The sequence below is a fragment of the Hetaerina americana genome, unplaced genomic scaffold, assembly GCF_022747635.1.
Source record: "Hetaerina americana unplaced genomic scaffold, ioHetAmer1.1.p SCAF_6, whole genome shotgun sequence".
Lineage (NCBI taxonomy): Eukaryota > Metazoa > Arthropoda > Insecta > Odonata > Calopterygidae > Hetaerina > Hetaerina americana.
In genome coordinates, this window is record NW_027287205.1 from 33,063,808 (window position 1) to 33,085,290 (window position 21,483).

The following is a 21,483-nucleotide window of genomic DNA, read 5'->3' on the forward strand; positions in this document are numbered from 1 at the left end:
TTTTACTAATGCTTAGATAATTGGAACGTAGAGATACTGAAAATACCCAAATCCTCCAAAATAATTTTTTTTCTCCCCTCTGGCAAAATTTTTCTTTTGATAACTTTTTATTGTTCAAATATTGAAGACAGATGACAGAACTATTTCCTCATCTCCTAGTCAGCAAATTATTTATCAAGTAAAGACTCAAAATCAAATAAGCAGACCTTCTACAATGGAACATAAGTGCTACATTGTGAACGGAACTGAAATTCACTGATTGTTGGTTATTGTAGGAGGAATACAGGGACCAAGTGGAATTCTTAAATAAGAGTGTGTGTGTGTGTGCGCGCGAAGGAAAAAAAAGCTGTTTACTTGCCTCTTTGTTGTTCACAAAAGTTTTTCTTTGGTTCTTTGTCTTGTATGTTTCATCTCTGTTGTGTACCCATGGCTTTGGCCTTCATGGTATAATTATATCTCAGGTGTTTACATGATATTAATGCAGTTTTTTTTTAAGTGATGGAAAATCTTTAATAAAATAATTTGCTGAATATTTCAAAGTTGTAACAGCTGAACGCAATGGAACTTGTTTCTCTCACGTTTAGAGTATGTTGACATAAACTTCTTGTTAAGGTTAACGAATTGGGGGATTTTCATTTGTGTTTTATTAATGTTTATTTTCATTCCCCATTGAATACCAAAGTTTTTTGAAGAAGTCCAACCTAACCAATGAATTCAAAATGTTGAGCAGTAAAGGTTTCATGATGATATGGGAAAGGACTGTTTTTGCACTTAACTTACGTAGAGTTGTCAGAGCAATTGCCAAACCTGAAAAATGCTCAATAGACATAAGTGAAAAAATCTTGAAAAGTATTATATATTGTATATGGAGGAAACATAACTCTAGTAAATGCTTGTCATCAGTATTAATTGCCATAAAGTAGGGACATGTAGCTAGCACCAGATATACTTCCTTTTATATTAATGCTTTTGATATTTTTCAAGTCATGCACTTGCTAACAGGTATATTACAATTTCTTGACAAGGTATTGATTTTACATGTAGTTTTCAAATCTTACTTCTCTTCCCATTACATTAATTGTTTATCGTCAGTTTGCTGAGTTTAATTTTGCAGAATATCCCACTTTTCTAAATCAATATTTTTATAAAAAAACTTGCACTCTCCGTTATAATTTCATTATTCTAAGTATGTGCTATAATTATGTTATAACATTCTCTTATGGTTTGTGCAAACATCCAGTTATGAAACATCTTCTAGGAATGCTTTACAAAAACAAATTAATGACTTCCTGAAGTATATTTTCTCAAATAGTCAATATTAGCTTGATTCCAAACTTGCATTCCTTTCATCCTCCAAAAATATTTCTGCATAATTTTCTTGTATCTGTTTTCATTTAGTGAGCCGCATTGATGTGTGCTATCTTCCCCCTTACTTCTTGGCACTGATAAGTTTTCAGATATTAGTTTTGTGATACCGTTAAAAAATATAGTTGTGCATGTTTAGAATTATCAACTTAGGGTGCACTTTAGTCCCCATTGTCATGCTGAGTGATGACATTTGGTGATATAGTAAGGGAGACTGCATTCTAATGAGTTCCTGGAGATGTACCCTTTAAATTTCTGTGTAAGGACATATATAAAACTAAATTTACATTATTTTTCAGCCTGCCACCAACAAAATTATGATATTGAATGTATTCAGTTTCATATTAAGCCTTCCATAACTCATTTTTCCTTTTTTTTATTTTTTCAAAGCAATCTAAACTTGTCACTGTGTAAGATGTAGTCATTAAAGATTACAGTAAATTAACTGCAGTCCACTGATTAAGGTAGAGTTTTGATGGATTGAGGGACTAAGTGCTGTTATACCTTTAAGTCCTGCTGAATGTGGCATTAAATACCATAGTGTACCATGTTACAGTAAGCATTTTTTTTTATTTCACATAGCCTCTGCCTCCCTTCATTCCTTCCAGCATGCCTGAATCTTTCCCTCCCCCTGCTGTATTTATCCAATGTTCTCCCCAACTTTTATTGCATTCTTCAACATTCCATTGCCACTCAATATACCCTGCATTCACTTTTTCTCTGTTTTTTTTCTTTATCTTTTTTTACGACTCTCTTTCTCTGTAACATTGAAGAAAGTTGCTCTGTTTTTCCTCTACATTCCTTCTCTTGACCCCTACCCCCTCTGCCTTCTCTAGCAACTATTACTTCTTCTTTGTTGGAGGACATGATAGTCCAGGGATTAGAGCATTGGATTACTGTCCAGAGGGCCTTGGTTGAATTCCCAGGGATGACTCTAAGACTCTGGGCATTCTCAGCTTCACCCAAGCCATGTGATCTTTCAGGTACCATATATTCCTGGGAAACAATAGGTAGCACAGTGAAAGGTACCCCCTTACCCTGATGTGTAAATTCACCCACCTTTGGGCTTGATTAGAACAAGGTTAACTCTGACCTCACCTTTAAAACCACGTTAGGGTTGATAATTGTGGTGGTAACTGCTTTCTTTTGTATGCATTTTATATTTTCAATTTTTTTCAAACTGGTATTGCAAACATTTTTGAGCTGCATTAATCCTCATGCTTTAATGACCATGTTTCTCAGCCATTGAAAAATATTCCCAAAAATCAGAAGTGTTCACTTATAATTTATTTATATCTTTACTCAAGAGAATCCTATCTTTTGTTTAGATGATGCCTCACTATCTAGTGTGATTCATCTCTTGATGGCAATATTGCTTTGCTCATCTAATGTTAGATGTTGTCTAAATAATTGATGCATTTTACCTTTCCTCTATCTTTAAAGTTTCAAAATTAATTACAGGAATATAATAGGTGTGCAAATTAAAAGAAAAAGCTAAGTTTTCTTATCAGCATGCTAACTAAAGATTGGAACAGTGCTTTAATAGCATTAATCTAATTTTAAATAAATTGTCATGGGAAATTGAGATAACTCTTTGAAAATGAAAAGTGGAAAAATAAAATATATGTGGACAGAAAACTTGTAGATATGAAAATTTCAGTTAATTTTTTCAATCATGAAAAGTCAGTTTTGCAGTAAACTGTTTAAATTCTCTTGTACATTATTCTGTTTTTTTAAAGCGATAGATAAATATTTTAAGTTTTCTCATTAAATTGACTCCTTTTTCATTTACTAAAATGTCTAAATTAAATAAAGGTGGAATTAAATAGTGTTGAGATTATTAAAATTTTAATTTTTGGAGAATATAGGAGATTCAAACTATATGCATGGATTCACTTAAATTAACTTCAAAATTTTGTAAATAACTTTGTTACCATTGCAAAAGTGCTCTTTATGCATTCACTTTGGCTTAAAAGAAACTGAACACAAAGGTTTTAATGAGGATTCAATGAGTTTATATAAAAAAGGATATTCACATAATTGGTGTAAAATCAGACTCTTTTGTATGCTATGTTCTGTTCTGCTCCCACATCCAAATTCATAACTCCGCTGATCTTTCTCTCTGTTTCTGTATCTCCATCCTCTCTATCTCTCAACATTTCTTTGTCTTGCTTTTGCTATTATTATCTCTCTAATGCTGTCATATATGGCAATATTCTCTAGAACCTACCTTTAAAATGACTTTGCAATTTACGAGACATGTTTTGGATTTTTATAAGGTAATCATCTAATAAAATCTGTTCTCAGATACAAGTACACATTAATACAGTAACAGTTATAATTGTCTTGACTAGATGAAGAATGTTTTTATGCATTCTAGGTTCATTGCTTCTGGTAAAGTCTTGTCCAGGGTGAGAAGTTTATTCAGAAAAGCCAATGCAACTGGAAAACAATTTATGAAGTTGGACATGTTTGAAAGTTTCTAATTCTTATTCGTTGAAAACATTAATCCATGTTGTTGCAATATCCTGTTATGATTTTATGTTGCTAAGTTATCAAAAAAATCCTACCTTGCCTAATATGCTGATTGGATTCATATTTTATGAAATTTTTTTGACAACTTATTCTTTCCATTTCAAAATCTTCTTTGCAGTCTCTGTTGAAGTAGTTGGCGTAATACCTTGTGAAAGTATTCTGAGTCATATTAATAAGATTCATTTATGGACTCATTTTGGGCAATAACTCTTTTATTGATAATTCTCTGATTAATATTGGAAAACTTCAGGAAAAGCCAGATTTGTGACGTACTAATTCTGAATTAAGAATGATCACACTAATTCTGTAACTGTCCTTCCAACCTTCTTGAAATTACACTGTTCTTTAAGGATGATTTGAGGAATGAAATTGCAGTTCACTTAAATTTACTTTTTGCTTTATTTGAGACAGAATTACTGCCCATTTGTTTTTGTCTATTTGGCTCATGTATCAATTTAGTCGAGCATCTATAATGCAATATCTGTTGTAAGGGAGATATTTAGACAGTATGCTCACAGATGTAGCAATAGAGATGTGAACTCATGAATGATTGACAATCGAGCTTGGGCAATTTAAAAAAATGGAAGAAAGGCATTTCATGCTTTAAAAAAAATTATTTTGCTACATATTGATGGCAAATAAAATGCTTAATAAATTGTTTTAAGATCGAAAAAATGGTGGACATTTTTTCAAGAGTTGAGGTTATCAATGTTTGATTGTTCCTCAGAAAAACAACGCTTGAGGAAAAATATTATCCCAAGCATGATTTATCTATGCTTTATGTTTTGCACTTGTTGAATTGCCTGGCAGTTTGTATTTAGACCTCTCAAAAAGTGAAGTTTTCTCTTGTTGCATTTATCCAAATGCCATTCCCATTTTGTTGAATAACTGGGCGTTGTACTGATCCCCACATGTCTCGATGGCTTCACAATTTGCTCTGAGAACTCTATGCTGCAAAGAATAACAGTCCTTTTGGAAAGTAGAGAAAGTAAAAATCTTTGGATTCATTGACTCTAAATGGATTTCTTGAAATTAAAACAAAAATGTTAACCAAACAGCTCACAATCAATGATAAAGCTGAAACATATTATTTTGTATTTAATATACTTAGTATTTAAGTCTCCATTTTAATTTGTAGTATAGAATTGCACAAGTTCCTGAGGGTTAAACACCCTTTCATTTTGCTAATTGTTTAAAAAAAATGGATTTATCTACTAGCTGTTTTTAAAGAAATGCTTACCTGTTACTTTGATTACTATCCACTCAAGCCTTGTGAAAATACTGAAATGAGTTTACTTTCAGGGAATGTAAAGATTGGATTTTTATCACCTACAGAAAGATTGTTTAATGGGTGCCACCACCCATGCTTATATGTTGATGTTACTTCCAATAGTTGGTGCTGGTGAGAAAGGGATCTTGTCATCTTGTGATTATCACTTTGCCCTGGATAATGTGATTTGTGTTACAAAATGAATACCTGTATGTAATAATAAATTAAGACTGTAAATTGTTTTTAGTCATGGATGCCATTGCTTCATGGAATAATTGTAGACATCTCCTAGATATGTGAAGCAAGTTGAAAGTTGATAAATCAGTTGTGGCCTACTCATAAATTTGAATGAATAAAATGCTATTTGTCGACTGTTCATTGGTAGGAGGGGTGATAAGCTGAAAATTATTTAAATTTGTTTGGTGTTAATGTGAAAATTATGAGTTTTTGTAAGAGATCCAGTTTTTACATGAGAAGTGTCAGTGAGGATCGGTGTTCTTTGTATGTAGACTTATTAGGTGTTGAAGGTATTTGTGTGAATATGTTTTATTGTATGCTTGCATCATCTTTCCAGTTTTGTCAATAGGTTTACCTTATTTTATTGCTCACTCTTGACTGTTGTTTTTTGGGTGAGGAAAACATATCTTTCCACCATTTGCATGATTCAGTATTTGTACAATATGGTTAATAAAATTTAAGTGTCAACTGTTTTACATAAAATTTATAATTTCTCAGTCTCTGAACAAAAAAAAATAACCTAATCATATCCCTACACTTGGCCTATCTTATTTTATTACTCACAGTTGAAATTTTGCTTAATGAACCACCTTAGGGGAAAAAGGATGGAGCTATGCATTAAATATTACTACTTTATACTTTGTGAAGAGAATATTAATCATGCTTTGGGATTGAATTAAAATAGTGGCATGCCATTGAGAATCACATGAAACTGATTTAGGTCCGGCAAATACTTTGGATTTTGATCTTGGAGTCAGCACTTAACTCATTTATTCACTTTCAATGTTTAGTAATCTGTTTTGAGCCATTCTGTTTTCATTCAAGGCATTGCTTGTGATATTTGTTGATGAGTTTCGAAATATTTGAAATGCTGGGAGAACCAACATTTTTTTGTTAACCTCCCCTTCTCATTTACCAAATTTCGCAGAAAAATTTTCCAAAAATTGCTATCATTGACCTAAATATTTGTGGACAAAGCTGTAATAAATTGAGCTGCTTAAATATTTGAATTTTCACGTCGAAACATGGTAGTGATCCTCTCAGAGCCTCTTTTTATCATCTTCTACTTGGATTGGTGTACCCAGTAGGGCTTCCATCATGACTTGTGCCTCTGGAAAGTTTTGCATTGGTGGTTGGAATGGGGCTTTGCTTTCATATCCATTCAACGCATTATTTCATTTCATTCCCTTTGCTCGCCATTGCTTTGAGAGAGCGACAGGCAGACAGTGACACCTCTATTTTGGGAGGGCACCTGTGTTGTGGTTGCAAACAGCATATGGGGGGTGGAGGTGGCACAAGAGTGACAAGACAATGAGTCTTCCTCCCTTGCCGATAATTGCTGACATCTTATCTGCAGGGTAAACTGCATTACTTTTTACTAAGTAACTTTTTTTTACTGCTTATGTTTCCTTGCTTTTTTTGATGAATGGATTCCTTTTATTCCTAAATATAAGCATGCTGAATAATTTCATAATTGGATTATAAATTGTTGAATAATCATTTTATCCATATGTCTTTAGTGGGAATTTTTTTATTGTGACACCTGTTTTTTTATATAGTTTAAATTATTTCTGTGCAAAATAAATTGACAATTCCTTTGGCTTTAAGGTTTCAGTGTAATTTGTATTTTTCTCCAACTCATTTTTTTTTAATTTTTCATTCATATATGGTGTTTATAATTTTTTTCTTATTTTTGGAAATCTTGAGTTTCAGTCACTCAAGACTGCATGCCATGCTTATTTTGTTGTGTTTACCATGGTAAATAAACGCTCAGTGGTTGCCTACCTTATGTAATCATTGCAATCAAAATTTTAGGAACCAGAAGTAAAGGAATAATGTTTTAAGCTTTATAAATTTCAAATTTATTTGCTGGCAGAAGGATTTTGAGCATGCTTAGCCAATGAATTCTTTCTTAAATATATTGAAATGTCTTTTAAAGTAAACATTTTTATCGTTAAAAAGATGTGCATTCTTTGTTCAGTTCACTGCTTGTTCTATTCTTGCACCCCATTTAGAATATACGTTGTGCAGTTGTTGTTGTTTCAGCCAGAGTAGTTACAACAAAAATAACCCCGAATACTTTCAGAATGCTCTGGGGGACTTGTGCTGCGAGAGGGGAAGTGTGAGTCGCCGTGCCCCGAACAGAGGTTCTACGCAAACCCCACATGCCTGCCCTGCCACTACTCTTGCAAGTCTTGCTCTGGCCCCAACGACTACGAGTGCACAGAGTGCTTCGGAGATGCCACGCCTTCGCATTATCACATTTCCAATCAAACAGCTGCCGTGTCATACCGATGTATCCCGTCGGATGTCTTCCAGGCCATGGTATCGGAGCGGTGGTCCTTCTGGGTCCTCGTTGCCCTCCTATGCTACTCTGCACTTGTCTCATTTGTACTTGCGTATCTCTTTTGTCGGAAGTGCTCTATGGGCGCACATTTGCAGGTAGAAGGGCATGTTTATGAGAAGTTGCGTGTTGAGGAGTCATTTGAGGGCGGGGGGAAGAGGAAGGAGGAACCTTTGGAATCTGCATATTAGTAGTGGAGCAAGGAGGATTTTGGAAGGGGGGAAGGATAATGTGAAAGTGGCATGACCTTACTGGGAGAGTGATCATCGGTGCATTTTTAATTGACTCAGGAATCGACTCCCATTTTCCCAAATGTGATCCGGGTGCCTAATTGGTGCAGTTTTCGGAATGAAAAAAATAAATAACATGTGATAAAGAGCCCTTAAGTTTTTGTTTCAAATTGTTACTAGGGGAGAGGTGAGGGGGAGGGTGACTGGGAGTGCTTTTTATGTTCTCTGTTTCTGCAGTGATTAGACCAAAAGGGCTACTACCCATAGTTTGTGATAATTTTTTAAAAATGTTTTTGTTTCTTTCTTCCTCCCTCCATTTAATCATCTTGGGTTTTTTCTGAAAGGAACAATGTGATGTTTTCCTTAATGCATACCTTGGTCACCACCACAAGAGGATGCATCCGGTGTTGAACTCAAAAGAGTGTCTCTCCCTGATTGGGTAGGGGGAGAGGAGAGTCACACCCCTGAATTTGAATGAGACTGAAAGAGAAGCTGCTGCAGTATGAGGCAAAATGGTGCTCAGGTGAAAGTGAGTGATTGGTCATGATAGACTTAATTACCTAACGCCTCCTTTGTCCTTCAGGGACATTCCTCTTATCATAAAGACTGTAGGTAGCTCTTCTTCATTGTTTACCTACTGTTTTATTTTTTTTATTTGCCTCTGCATTTGGTTTTGAGTTAAACAGGGATGACTTGGTGTGGACTTGGTATTTTTTTTCACTCCATATCAGACTTAAAAAAAAATTCTTTTCACCCTAGTTCCTAATTTCATTGTCTGATTCTGAGTGAAAAATATCAAGAGGCCACCATATGGGATTATTTTATTTTTAAACTTCTTTCTTCTCAAGAGGAGAACTGAGTGAGCCTGCTTGTCTTAAAGAAGCCCTGTATATAAAAGCCTAGTCCAATGGTCAGCAGTAGCCTATGGCCTGCTGGCTGGATCAATCCCCAAAGGAGAGTTGATATCCAGCCCACCGAGATTTGGATGATATTGAGTTTTTATTAAAATACTATGTTTTTCTTTCAACTAATGTAAGCTGATTACATGCAGCCCACTATTTCAAAACTTTCTAAATGTTGTTGACTCATGGTCTGTTTTTTCATACTGGCCTGTTAACAAGTGTCTGTGATTTTAAATCAAGCCACTTTTTTATCTTACAATACTCCATTCTGCACACAACTCTTCCCGTTGATTAAAGAAAATAACAAGTTTGTAGTTTGGGCTGTAAGTTTATCAGATTCTGGGATTTTTTAATAGAGTTAGGGTCTTAATAGCATATTAATATAGGTTACTGTTTGTTGTTGATTTCATTATTGGAAATCATAGCAAAATGAAAAAAAGCTTGAACTAAACAAAAAACAATGAATGCTAATTAATAAGTTGGGATAGTGCTGGTCCATGGTTCAATTGTACATCATGCAGGTAAACCTTGTTCATTCAAGGTTGAAGGAATCAGATTTATTTCAGAATTTTGAGTCATGAGTTGCAAAAATTTCTTATTTTCCTATTTCATTTACAGTGCCCTCATCCATTCATCTCTTCCTTTCTCATTTCCCCCATCATCAAATCATTCAGATCTACTTAAACTAAAATTTTTTATCCTTCATTCTCAGCTTTCTGCATCTGGAAACACCTTTGTTGAGATTTCCACACCCCCTAATGATATAGAAAGACCTTTAATATTAATAGCCATTCAATAATTCTGTGCCTCGAGTGACAAATTGTCCTTGAATTTCAGATTATCTCTCAAAAATCCTATCTAGCCCCTACCTGTACTTACATTACATATATTTCTCAGTTTTCTATTTTGAATCAGGTAGTGTCCAAATAGCCAAAGCTTATAGATTACCAACAAAAACTCTTTGCTACTATTGTCTTCCATATTGCCCTATACTTCTTTTTGAGGAAAAACTGTTGAAATTTAACCCAAAAAGTGGTTGAATTCAATGATGAAAAAGCTGAAGATTTGAAAGCAAACTGTTGCCTTTCAACCATTTTTTGAAATCGATAACTTTTGAATGCCAACATTGAAGTTCAACCGTAACTGTTATATTTCAACAGTTAACATTTGAAATCCATCAGTTTTTTCACAAAGGATTCTTTACATTTAAAAAAATTCAAACATTATGTTGATGATACTTTTTACAATCCTTCTCTTGAGAAGCTCTTTGATCACATCTATCCATGACTTTCTTCAAGTTATCTCTTTATCTTGAATCATTAAGCCTTCTCATGTGCTGCATTATCTTTCCATTTTAATGACACTTAAAAATTTTTTGTTTTGTCAACAAGACTAAACGAACTATGTGCATTTCTTTCAATTTTCATTTGCTATCAGAGGGTCCAATCCAAATTCTTCTTCCCTTTTTCATCGTGAATATTTCACGGAAATGTTGTTTCGTGCATAGTTTTTATTCTCTATTCTCTCGGTGAAAGAATTGACTGATCCCTGTTTACTGTGCCATTTTTCCCTCTTGTCCGCATGGTGTCTGTCCAAGTGCACCTCGGGCCTTGTGAGTAAAGTCAAATGAGTCTCTTTCATTTTATTGACTTACTGAAAATTTGAACCTCCCCAACCTACATCAATGGTGCCATTTAGATGCCTCATTTGAGCAAAGTGAATTTTCCACTCCTTTCTTTGGAGTTCAGTATTCACTTCCTCAGCACATGGGCAGTTTCCAATAAGACTTTGTATTGACCAAACAGTTGTGATTTTCCAAAAAATGTAATTGTTAATACTTGAAGCTTCAGGTAGCCAATTAAATGTATATATGGGTACTGTATTTCTGCATGGTTTTGGGTTCTAATATTCTGTACATAAGGCATTGGTGGAAAATAAACTATTTTTTCATAGATATGAATGGTATTTTTGTACTACATATTTGTTTGAACGGTTTACCTATCTTGCAAGTGTTTTGGATCAAAATGGCCAAATTAGAAGTAGGGGCATGAGCCAAAGAATTGCTTTGAGGGAAGAAGCTTTCACACAGAGGATGGAATTGATGACAGCAGCGTTGAGTAAGGGTATCTCAGAAAAGGCTCGTTAAAACTTTGATATGGAACATGGTTTAGTACTGCACGGAAACATGGACATTGAATCAGGAACTTACTATTCACTGTTTGTCTCCAAGGCACAAACTTAGTGGATAATGCCTTTTTAATTGGAATTTTGGGATTGACCCTGTTGTTAAAAGCACTTTTCAACATGATTATCCATTGATTAATTTAATTATGTGTTTGCGCTGAAAATTATTGCACTACCATGAATAATACCTTTTTTTTATTTTAGTTGTATCTAAATACATGCAGTGAAATGAAAGAAACATTTCATAACTGCTTTAACAGGCTGAAAAAAGTTAACTGTTTCACTGGTGAACATTGGCTCAATTTTTCCTCAGCAATTAATTATAATTGAAACTTTTTCGTAAGCATTGGCAGAAATAATGTTTAAATAAATCTTTCCTAAGGCTCCTGAGAAAGCAATTACCCTTCATCAATAGAAGCATCTACCCATAGAGTTCTAGCAGTCATCAGAATGTAATCCTTCCACAACATTGTGGCTATGTTAGTCATGGAAAGGAATCTATACACCAGTTCAATATGTTACATTGTATCTTACGTGTTTATCTGAAAGAAATCTAAAAAGGAAAAAAATATGCCAAGAACAATAAAATTGTTTGATAGAACTTGTCAGCAGGCAACATTCCGGGCATTATGGAGGACACATTCTCAAAAAGAAACGGCCTCCAATCTTGAAAGCCCTGATTTTCTTTCCCTTTTTAATGTATCATTAACTAATGAGGATATGGTGACACTATAGTGTTTTGGATTCAGGTCCGTCTCATAACATCCACTTTGTCTTCCAGCTAACTTTTTTTCTAGGAAAACTGCCTGTATTTTTCACCTTTAAATTGGCAGGCAATATTCAGTATTGAAGTATTTGGGCATAGTGAAATTCCGCCGGGAACTGTCACTAAATATGATAGAAGAATGATAGTGAAAATGTACGTTTTATCCTAGTTTGTAAACAACTGCTGCAAAATTTTGCATAATTGGATTCCCACCTCAAAGGATGTGCAGGTAATTAGGTTAGAAATTCATCAAGAATGTGTACTGCTTGTTCGACAGAAATCGTTTGAAAATACCATATGATACATATTACGAAGAGAAATTATGCAGGTGTTATTACTACTCAAGTTAACAAAATTCATTCTTACAAGCATTTAGAAAATGCATTAGGTTTGCTAAATATGTAGGAGAGAATTGTATTTCCAAATCAAAAGGAACTGGGCAGCAAAAACAAATGTTTCTTTATTATGGTCTAATTCACTATCTATTGTTTCCTTATAAAATATATGTATGCCCAAGATTTTATTTAAGGGCGACTGTTGCTTACTGCATATGAAGGTTATTAAAATGGCAGCTGAACTAGTTTAAGCATAAGTGCTGAAAACCAAAGGTAATCAAGTAGATATCATAACTAATGTAGTCCGTGCAGCAGACTTTACTAAATGCTGTGGACTTTTTGTCTTCGATATCCACTGTATAAGATTTCAAAAAGTAAACATCGAACAAATGACAACATCAGACCGTGTTTAAAACAAAGCAAAAAAACATGAAATTTTAAAAATAAATTCACCTGGCTCTCATCGTTGCTGTACCTTTCATTGGGAGATAAATATGAAAAGTACCAATACCTCCAGTAGTTGCCAGGTAGCCTTTAGATAAGGAATGAAAACAGATCACGATCGACGTACGAAAGATTAGGTAAAAGGGTAAACATCAACCGATCTGTTGTTCCGACTCAACCTACGTGCATTAAACACTACGTAGGTTTTTACCGACACTTGGTAAAAAGTTCTATTTAATTGACAGAGATAGTGCGCCCATGATCCATACCAAAAAGCAGTTCAGTTTTATATTACTTCGAAATCCGAAAAAATAGAAAATTGTTTTGCTCCATGGAGGTAACATTCATGCAGAGGTAGTCATCATCAGAAACATGGGTAGTTTATGATTACCTAGGTTTTAACTAGTGCAGCTGCAAGTTAAATAACCTCCGTTGATGTAATTTACAATGGTTCTTTGAAGAAATGAGTGCCTGGGTTATGTAGACATTTTTTAAGGAAACAATTGATTGTGAATTAGTCATTAAAAGAGAAACGTTGAAATGCATTTGTCGCCATGGATCTTTGACGATGAAGTTCTTTCTCTTTAGCATATTTTTAATAGTGGGCCATTTACTGAAGTATTACGTTTCAAATAATTGATTTTCATAAATGTTATGCATTTTCTAAGTTCTTCTAAGAATGAATTTTACAATTATGGCGAGCATATAAAAGAATATTGGCCCCGTTTTACAAAATCGGATAGTCCTGATAGTATCTCAAAGTGAATTTTCCCTTGTAATGCGTACATTTATGATGAATACTCTATTTTCTTTAATAATACAACAGATTTAAGTGAATTATATTAAAACTAATATGTGCTTTTGCCTTTTCCCTGTGAAATGCAAGAAGAAGTAAGTTCGCAGGTGATGGTGGTTTGCTGATTAATTTACTCCATGTGAAATGAGCCAGCATGGTATAAAGCAATTTGATTCCTTGGTTTCCTGAGGTAGTCTTTACACTTCGATGCTGAGTGGAATATTGGCAAGGAGGGAGGCTGTCACTAAATGGTGGATGGAATATTAAATTATGATTTTAAAATCAAATCTACATAAGGCTGGATGGTATGCATATCAGGTCGTAAACTATTAGTCTTGTAATTCCAAAAATTCATATATACCTATAGTTAACCTTCCTAACTTGATGACCTGAACAGTCCACAATTTCTCAAATGTATGACCGCAAGGAATTGGCATATACTATGATCACTTCAAAAGTGTGGAATTATGATAGATGCAGGAACACTTCATTCCTTTAAAACCCTTGAAAAATAATTTTTAAGAGTTTTCCGTGGTAGCCTAACTAACTAAAGCTTTTTGCTAGATTTTGATGGATCTGGGTAAGAATCCCTGTCAAGACGTAATTTTTACCTTTTGAAATTACTGTATTTCAGTGTAGATCATTGGAAAACTATTTGAGCAACTCGTAGTGTATCCCAGAACTCTGTAAATTCTTTGTAGCCGGACAAAAATAATTCCATGTCATGAAAACATTTTAATCCATCTTAAAAATTTACAGTTTTAAGTTAATCATTGGCTATGTATTTAAATATTGTGAATCAACAAGAAGGTTGTTAGGGAAGAATTTGAAGAGGGCATATGAAGAGTATGTTGTAAAGATGGCATATTCATAGGTTTTAACCCATTAGCTTACAACGACAGTGAATTGACATTCGCTTAATATTGGTCCTTGCCAACAAATATAGCAATTTGCCAGTATCTTATATTATTTCTTTTCCAACCTACTTTTGGTGCATAAATGTCCGACATATTCATAACCTATGTTCATTGCTTTTATGTTCTCTTATTAAATATTCCAATGATGTTATTATATTGCAGTTCGTATGTACTCAATTATATTACTTGTTATATATACTCAATGGTGCCAAAATATTTTCATTGCCCTGTCTTCATTTATTGTGAACCCAATGCTCATTCAGCACTGGCTTACTTTGCCTCCTTTCTCTCCCATCCTATTTGATAAATTATAATATATATATATATATATATATATATATATATATATATATATATATATATACATAATACTATTATAACAACCACGGACACTCTTGCTTGAGGCTGTGTATGCTCATGCTAAAATACTGTTCAATTTGTAGGATTTTTTAAATAGAATGTTCCCTCAAAATAAATGGTATTTTTAAGTGAAAAGCTCAAAAGAAAAATAGTAATCCAATGGGTTAAAGTAATTCATGGAGAGGATTTAAAAGAAGGCATATATGAAGAGGATTCCAAAGAAGGCATATATGAAGAGGATTCCAAAGAAGGCAGGCATATATAAAGAGGACTCCAAAGAAGGCATATATGAAGAGGATTCCAAAGAAGGCATATATGAAGAGGATTTCAAAGAAGGCATATATGAAGAGGATTCCAAAGAAGGCATATATGAAGAGGATTTAAAAGAAGGCATATATGAAGAGGATTCCAAAGAAGACATATATGAAGAGGATTTCAAAGAAGGCATTTATGAAGAGGATTCCAAAGAAGGCAGGCATATATAAAGAGGACTCCAAAGAAGGCATATATGAAGAGGATTCCAAAGAAGGCATATATGAAGAGGATTTCAAAGAAGGCATATATGAAGAGGATTCCAAAGAAGGCATATATGAAGAGGATTTAAAAGAAGGCATATATGAAGAGGATTCCAAAGAAGACATATATGAAGAGGATTTCAAAGAAGGCATTTATGAAGAGGATTCCAAAGAAGGCAGGCATATATAAAGAGGACTCCAAAGAAGGCATATATGAAGAGGATTCCAAAGAAGGCATATATGAAGAGGATTTCAAAGAAGGCATATATGAAGAGGATTCCAAAGAAGGCATATATGAAGAGGATTTAAAAGAAGGCATATATGAAGAGGATTCCAAAGAAGGCAGGCATATATAAAGAGGATTCCAAAGAAGGCATATATGAAGAGGATTCCAAAGAAGGCATATATGAAGAGGATTCCAAAGAAGGCATATATGAAGAGGATTTCTAAGAAGGCATATATGAAGAGGATTCCAAAGAAGGCAGGCATATATGAAGAGTTTTCAACAGTAAATTTTTTTGAGACTTTTAATTTAATGTTCATGTTATGATTTTGTTTGACTTTGCAATGGTCTTGGATTATTGACTTATATTCAAAATTTGTTCGCATCATTCAAAATGAGAATAGAAAAACAGATTTAGTTGTAATTAGGAGTCAAACTATTTATGTATTTCTCTAAGAAGAAATTTGTCTATTAACTTCTTTCAAATACCTTTAGCTGTAAGATGCTAATTGTTTTCTCATATTTACATATCATTCTTCAGGATACTGAACTATGCCAGTGTCAACATGATCTATTAAGTTTCTGTAAGGCAAAAAAATCTATTGTCATTGGTTCATTTTAGCTAATATTATCACTCATATTTTTCCATGTTGTTTGTTCTTAATCCTGATAAAAATCTGATTTATCAATGCTTTTCAACATTATATTTGCCTTCCTATATTGTTAACTTATGAGGTAACATGTTCTTTTCATGGGAAGTTGATTTTTATTTCAGTTATTGCAAAATTTGTTGACTAAAATAAGGTGAGAAATAAGTGATTACATGCATACCTACACACATGCCTTGCCATTTGCATTGTTCTTAATGGCCAGCCATAATGCTTCAAGCTCCTAAATGATATTTTCAATATAATTTTAAAATGAACCGGTATTGTAATATCTGTAGTGTACTACTTACTTACTGTAAAACTTAGATCTAGTAATGTGGAGAAAATTGACTACATCAAAATGATAACCTATGAACTACAAGGGTGAATGGTAGGCATCGTCAACCTAACAAAACTTGAATATATCTGCTTGATTTTCCGGTGAACACATGTCCACTATGGTGTGAGAAGTTTCCTCAAAGGTCAGTTGTTTAATACCAACCTCTGTAATAATTCAATATTTTCAATTCAGATAATGCGAGATGGCTACCATGTTGGGCATGCATGGTTTCGCCTCCCTGCTTCTTTTTTACTCTTTGCTGGTACAACATAGTCTTTCCATGACTTTTCTTTTTCTGTGTACCGGTGAGACCCTTCCCATTACCACCATTATTCATAATACCCGTAATTCAGAGATTTTCCTGTGCTCCCCTTCTTGACTTCACTTTGGTCTATTCTCTTCCACAGAGATGCCGTGTAAACTCTGTGGGGAATTCATCTTCCATCGCCGATGGCTTGGCTATACCTCTTGGCCAAATTCAATGCTCCTTTTCCCTATCAACCATTAGTTACAAGTGCCAAGCGTCACTCTGGTTTCACCTGGCATTTCTCATCTTACTGGCTAGTGATGTGAGTGTTAATCCTGGTCTGTTACGGAACTTTTACTATCAGAATGTTCTCTTGACCCTTGCTGCACAATTATTGAACTCGCTTTCCAAGTAGATAGCCCTTACCGATACTTGGCTCAGTGACAAAGTATCAGATTTTGAATTGGATTTTGTGTCTACCTACCAAATTTTCAAATTTAATCAAAACTCATGTGGTGGAGGTATCCTGTTGGCTGTTGACTCCAACTTCCTGAAAAATTGATAGTCTGATCTTATATCATATTGTTAGATTCTTTTGGTTAAGATCCAAGTAAAAAGTTGTGGCAACAGTTCAAGGAAATTGTTCATTGGTTGCTTCTATCACCCACCAAAAAGCAGTTAAACAGCCCTCAAAGCCTGCTTTGATTCTGACATCCAAGTTAGTTTGCTGGGTGATGTGATTATATTTAGGGACTTCAATCTGTAAATACATTGAATTTCATCCACTGCTGGTTGTACTGTTTCTCCCATTGACATATTATTTCATTGAGCTCTGTATTAATGGACCTCGACTTGAGCAGTGCAATCCCTATCCCACAAGAAATCTGGCAACACTTGACTTGGTGCTAAACTCCCTCCAACTTTCCATGATGGCCATGGGTAAGAATATTTGCTCGTTTGACAACAACTCACTTGGGTGCACCCTTGCCCTACCTATTTCCCTGCTCCCTTGTCTTTCATCTCCCCCAGGATCATTAGAGCCTGGAACAAAGCTGACTGGGCCATGTTAAATAATGTCTTTTCCCTCCTCCCCTGGGACCTGGAGTGTGGCTGCCCCGAGGAAGAACTGGATGTCTTTTTACAGTCTCCGGAATGGTGCCATAGTGGATTTCGTCCCCTGATGGCATGTTTCATAGAAGAGACCTCTGGCATTCACTGGAAACAACTCCTGCTCTAAAAAACAAACTTATGGCTTGGAAATTAGGGAAGTGTCATCCCAATCCTCATGTCATTGCCTTGTTTGCAGCCATTCAGCATTATGCATGCTTTCTCTTTTGCCATGACTACGAAAGCTATATCACAAAATAACTGAGGGAATTCAGGTCAACTCCAAAATATTTTGGTCACTAATCTATGCAAGGTGAAAGTCACATCAAATCTCCATTGCTGTTTTTCAAAAGGATGAGTGCTTTTCAGGTAGTGGATGTCCCTCTGCTTTTAATAATTACTTTTGCTTCAACCCCACCACTCCCATCTCCCTTCCCCAGCAGCTTCAATCTGTTTGCCCACAATCCCTCTTCTCTATTTCAACCAATCCTCAGGAAGTTCTGAAGTATTTTACCATGTTATTCAATTCAAAATCGACTGAATTTGACCATATCAGTTCTCTTTTTCTCAACTGCACTTCTTCATCGCTATATTCTGATCTCTATTCTTTATAATGGATTCTTCTCCAGTAGCTTGTACCCTTCTTAATAGAAGACTGCTAATGTATCCCCAATGATAAAATCTGGCCGTAAATGTTTAGTTCAAAACTGCCATGAGATTTTCATATTGCCCGTGCTTTCAGTAATCTTTGAGTACATAATTTATGTTTACCTTCACCACTTTACCCTCCCTTATGTCTTTCCCAATCAGCAAAGCTTTCTCCCTGGTGGATCATGTCTCACTAATCTCGCAATTCTATATCATTATATCACAAACTTCTTTTAGCAAAACTCACAATGGGATGTTTGCTGTATTGACTTTTTGAAAGCATTCAACTCCTTATTAGTCCATAAACTTAAGCATCAATATAACATGCATGGCATTTAAGTTTCTTTAATCTGTAGCTTTCTCAGCTCTCACAATCAGCATATGCTTATTGATGGCATTTTCTACACTCTTCTTTCTGTCCCATATGGGATACCCTAAGGGAAGTGTCCTTGGCCCTCTTCTCTTTTCACTTAGATGACATTATTGGTTATATCATCCCCCTTGGATGCAATGTTTTGCTTTACTCTGATTATTGCAAAATTTTCAAACAGATTGATTGCCCATCTGATCCCCTTTTGCTACAATCTGCTCTCAATTCCACCTCTGCTTGGTGCTCCAATCGGCAGTTATGCATCAATCCCTCAAGCCAGCTGTTATGACCTTCTCCTTAAAGTGCAAACTGCTATTGCTGTCATACACTCTATTGAACAACCCTAACCAATTTTTCAATTCTCACTGCAATTTAGGGGTAATTTTTTATGCAAAGCTTACCTTTTTATGGTCAAAGGATTGTCGGGAAAGCGATGGCAATATTCAGCCTACTTTATCACCATATTGATGTTTGTGAGGTAGCACAGACTTGAATAACATTTGGAAAGAATATTTTCTTGGATTATTAATTCTTGTCCTAATAGATATCATCTTTGTGAATATCTCCATTTCAGCATGAAGTTCATTTTCCTGGTGGAATAAATTAATAGGAGTACTTATTCAATCTTGAGGTAAACTTTACTTATAGACATACATGTACAAATACTGCAGTGTTGCTGATATTTCTGTCATTTCCTGATTGGCATGTTCATGTTCCCCAATCTTTTTACAGGTATGTATTCTCTTCATAAGACTGTGTCGCAAGTTTTGCACGGTTGTGAGCAGTGCTATGCGATATCTATAATTCAGGTAGGTATTTCTGGTTTTAAAAGATAAAAATTAAATAAATGGCAACATTTAGTGATCCAATTCTTACCCATAAAAAAGGTCTCTTACTTCCTGTGTTTGATGGTTTATAAAATGTACCTTTTTCCAGAATTATGCTTTAAAAATGGATGAAGGGCGTGTTGATCAGCAGTGGGATGCTGAAGACTGTCACAGAAGGGAGAATGTTAGGCAAATGAAGAAGTGGCTGGAACAGATACAGGAGGAAGGAATTATGCAGAGATTGAAGACTTGATGTAGAATAGGTTGCTGGGTTGTGTTTTGTTAGGTGTCGCAAAATATTTATTTGGTCATTAAATGAAGAATACAGTGTATCTTTCCACTGCCCTTTACTCATGTACAACTAGTTTCAACGCTCAAGCATCATCATCAGGTATAAATTAATCAAGTCGCAGTCCATTCATGAGGGAGAGGAGTGTTTTGGTATGGAACACAGTATTTTACATTTATTTATGTGCAAAGAGTTGTTTCACTAAAAGAGTGCTTCACTTTAGGAGAAAGATTGTGGAATGGGTTATGCCCATAATATGAGGTTTGACTGTATATAACATATATTAATCAATTGAGGAATGTTGTTGGGATTGCTGCTATAAAGCTCATCATTATGTGACTATAATATTATAATTATATTATGATTATAATATTGTTGCTTGCTTCTGTAATGTTGAAAGAGGTGCAAGCAAGATATTAAACATACTTAGTCATATTTAATAGCAAAACTTCGTGAAGATTTTATTGAGTGGTTTTGCAAATATTATACAAATAAATGTGACAATAGCAAGCAAGAGATGAAGTTCCGCAATTCAATTGAAACTTAATGTACAAGACTGCATTAAGGAGGATGGGAACAGACATGTTTTAATAACGTCAATGATGGTATTTAGCTTTTCTGAAATGTTAGTTTTTTAAAGAACTATAACATAAGTTGGTGGGTGTTGCACTTTAGTGCAGACTGTAAAAATGTTTCTCTTTAATTTTCCCAGCCAAAATGAGGGTACATCTTACCTGTATATGGCATTCACTCAAGGGCTAACTGAGAAATTCACAAACAGAATCAACCAAAGGAATATGCCTTCCTTTGCATGGTAGGTCTGACCTTTTGCAAGAATAAGTACTAGGATAAACCATATAATGGCTGGGGGATGTAGTTTTATTGAGGGGATGAGGTGCCATATATTAAGACCTGGGGAGGATATGGTTGAGGCCATCAGAAATTGGTGTGAGGAGAACGTTACTTGGAGGCTCTCTCTAGGTGTGGAAAGCCATCAATGACTGATTACAATGTTTTATTTTCTCAAACCTGGGAAGACACCTGATAGGACTCATTATAAAATTATTTTGTGTGCATAATAGTGCAAAAGGGCTATAAAATCATCTTTGTAATTCTGGTTAGTTGATAAATAATGTGTGTGTGTGAATAAATATAAATATATTCAGTGTACCAGTTATTTCTTGTACGAAAGAATAGCATTTCAATACCTGTGCTATGTTAAATCTAATAGTGTCATTCAACTTTGCACTAATATACAGTAATATAATCAGTAACTTTAATTTTATGGCTTTGCATCAGTGAAAACAAAATATATCTGATATTCAACCAGAGAAACTCTTAAAGAGTTGTTTATTTTCCATGCTGGCAATTAAAGCAATTCATCTTTCAACATGGAGAATTTTCCTCTTCAGTATTCGTGTGTGGGGTGCTATGACTAGTTGCTACGAGGTGGTGATTCACTGATAGTATAATTGTTGTTTGCAGTTATTAATTACATTTTCAGGAAATGGGGCATTATTAAATGCAAGGAAACTGGAAGATTGTTTCATCATCACAATAGTATACTTACTTATTTTTAAGTGGA

The 21,483-nt window shown here is 34.7% G+C and overlaps 1 protein-coding gene and 1 long non-coding RNA gene across 8 annotated transcripts in view; both read left to right on the forward strand.

Moving 5' to 3' along the window:
* Nucleotides 1-10,808, forward strand: part of LOC139695504 (furin-like protease kpc-1) — a 573,252-nt gene extending 562,444 nt beyond the window's left edge. The window contains exon 13 of the mRNA XM_071594300.1: nt 7,494-10,808. Coding sequence (XP_071450401.1) covers nt 7,494-7,942 — 449 coding nt within the window. The 3' untranslated portion in view covers nt 7,943-10,808. The remainder of the gene's footprint in view (nt 1-7,493) is intronic.
* Nucleotides 10,809-12,617: 1,809 nt separating this feature from the next.
* On the forward strand, nt 12,618-21,244 carry LOC139695246 (uncharacterized). 7 transcript variants are annotated; one of them, XR_011702289.1, is made up of 6 exons: nt 12,618-12,966; nt 13,499-13,713; nt 16,818-16,979; nt 19,357-19,413; nt 19,515-19,591; nt 19,719-21,239. It is a non-coding gene; the product is annotated as an uncharacterized lncRNA (long non-coding RNA). The 7 variants fall into 7 exon arrangements; XR_011702287.1 differs by having other exon boundaries at nt 16,818-19,413; nt 19,719-21,244; XR_011702288.1 differs by having other exon boundaries at nt 13,502-13,713; nt 16,818-19,413; nt 19,719-21,244.
* The last annotated feature ends 239 nt before the right edge of the window (nt 21,245-21,483 follow it).